Source organism: Echinops telfairi, unplaced genomic scaffold (assembly GCF_000313985.2).
Source record: "Echinops telfairi isolate 266 unplaced genomic scaffold, ASM31398v2 ScPeMD7_7469;HRSCAF=8507_1, whole genome shotgun sequence".
Taxonomy (NCBI): Eukaryota; Metazoa; Chordata; class Mammalia; order Afrosoricida; family Tenrecidae; genus Echinops; species Echinops telfairi.
The window spans coordinates 81,732,902-81,735,110 of record NW_022111373.1 but is presented as its reverse complement, the minus strand read 5'-3'; the positions used below and the strand labels follow the sequence as shown (position 1 = coordinate 81,735,110).

The 2,209-nt window shown below is 36.0% G+C and overlaps 1 protein-coding gene across 1 annotated transcript in view; it reads left to right on the top strand.

Annotated features, from left to right (window-relative positions):
* Positions 1-2,209, top strand: part of CDK7 (cyclin dependent kinase 7) — a 19,347-nt gene that overhangs the window by 15,475 nt on the left and 1,663 nt on the right. Inside the window, exon 11 of the mRNA XM_004703691.2 lies at positions 1,524-1,671. Coding sequence (XP_004703748.1) covers positions 1,524-1,671 — 148 coding nt within the window. The remainder of the gene's footprint in view (positions 1-1,523; positions 1,672-2,209) is intronic.

Sequence of the window (2,209 nt, the reverse complement as noted above, 5' to 3'; positions counted from 1 at the left end):
TTACATTGCTCTTGCTGAATCCCTAAGGGTGTAATTCTTTCATTTTTTTCCCTTGGAGTAGCCTGTGGACCTGAACTGTTTAACCTCTCAGCATCTGTGTGCTTAACCACTGTACCACCAGGGCTCAACTACACTTGCTTAGGAAAATATCAGTACCTGGCTATTTCATAATTACCGAGTTTTTAAATAGTGTATATCAAGGGGAGAAACAAAGGCATTTATACTTTTTTAGTCCTAAAGTAAAATCATATATATGCTGGTTGCTGTCCCATCAGAAAATGGTAATGGGGAGAAATGGCAGATCCAATGCTAGTGATACGGCAGAGATTTCCCCTTTCAGGTGTATTAAAAAACCACCAGGTCATTACTTAATGCATTTATCCACTTGGGTCGGTAACAGTACACACTACGTAAATGCATTTATGTACACACTGTGTACACACTACATAATGCATTTATCCACTCGGGTCGATAACAGTACACACTACATGTTAAGATATTTTACTATCAGACTTACTCATCTAGTTTCAAATAAATTACTTTTACCTATGTACTTACTATTTCCATTATTGGAAGTTTATTATCTGTCTTTATCTAGACAATTGTTTTATTAGTAATAAAACTCAAACTATTGTTCCAACAGTTATATAAAAATAGCCCATTCAGGCTGTATTTTGGTAGATTGAATTTATTACTGAAAATAGAGTATAATGTTGGCATGGGAGTGGAGAGATATTTGAAAAATGTACATAGACTTCTCTTTCTAAGAGGATTTTCCAAAAAGAAATGATCTTAAATTATTGTGGATAATACTCTTATACAGCTGATGTAAATAGACAACTGTGAACTTGACCGACATTATTTAGGCTAAAAATATATATATATTTTTTTTTGCTGGGGAGTCCGCGGCTAAAAATATTTTTATTGAAATTTGGGACCCAAGTAAAAATACAGGTAATGTTGTATAACTTTGGGTTCTGACAGTCAATAGAAATTGGCAAGCACAACCAGGTAAAATTTCTATCATTTTGCAGTGGGTTGTTGAATTATAATTCATTGGTATTAATCTACTACTTTTTTAAAGTCTAATATTTAAAAATTTATGTATTTGAATGTCTAGATGTAATGACAAACGAATAAGTTATTTTTTAGCATGTTTATATCTCTGGGTTTTGAACTATATAGCTCAAATGTACAGAGCTGAAACATACAGTATTTTACTAAGGATTCTTTATAATTAGTATAGGGTGTTTGTTTTTGAAAAACTTTGAAGGGCATCTCTTCTCATTATAGGAAATGCATTAAGAGCTATGTTCTGGGTGTTTATTTGTGGTTATCTTTATATTCAAAATGATGTAAATTTTCTTGGAGGTTGGAATGTTTGCATCGTATTTTTAAAACCACTAACAGTGTTGGAGGCCAGATTTTTCTACCAACAAGAGCTCACTCCACACGTCTTGGTGCTCACTTAGAGCTTTACTTTTAGGTATTCTTTGAAAACATGGTATTGTTTGTTTTGTCAGGCACTGAAAACCAAGTATTTTAGTAATCGCCCAGGGCCTACCCCTGGGTGTCAGCTGCCAAGACCAAACTGTCCAGTGGAAGCTTTAAAAGAGCAGCCAAACCCAGCTGTGGCAACAAAGCGGAAAAGGACGGAGTCCTTGGAGCAAGGTAAACAAAACTGTGTTGTAAGAAATGAGAGAGTTCAGAAACAAGTTACTATGTGTACTCGAGTATAAGCCGACGGGAATATCAGCCGAGGCACCTAATTTTACCACAAACACTGCACTAAAAATGTGCTGGAGAACTCGGCTTATTCACGAGTATATACGGTTACTAACATACAAGCTATAACTGAAGGGCAGCTAAGAAATTAGAGTTACTCGTTCTTTAAAAATTTTAGTTGTATACAGTAAGTAGAACATATTGAGCTTCCAGTGGGAACACTTTCATCATACAGGCTTAGGCTCTTCAGAATACGAGGAGGTGCCCCCCCAAAAAAAAACAAAAACAAAAAAAATCCTGCATTTTTCCCGCTAGGTGAGCATAGAGCAACTTGCTCTTGGTGCACCCGTGCCGTCACCTGGGAAGCTTCTCTCTGATCACAGTGAATTTTTTTGTAAAAGCAGTTTCTCCCAAACCTTGCTTTTTGTGTGTGATGGCTGATTTAAGAGAACAGCATGTGGCCGTGAAATTTTGTTTGCTGCTC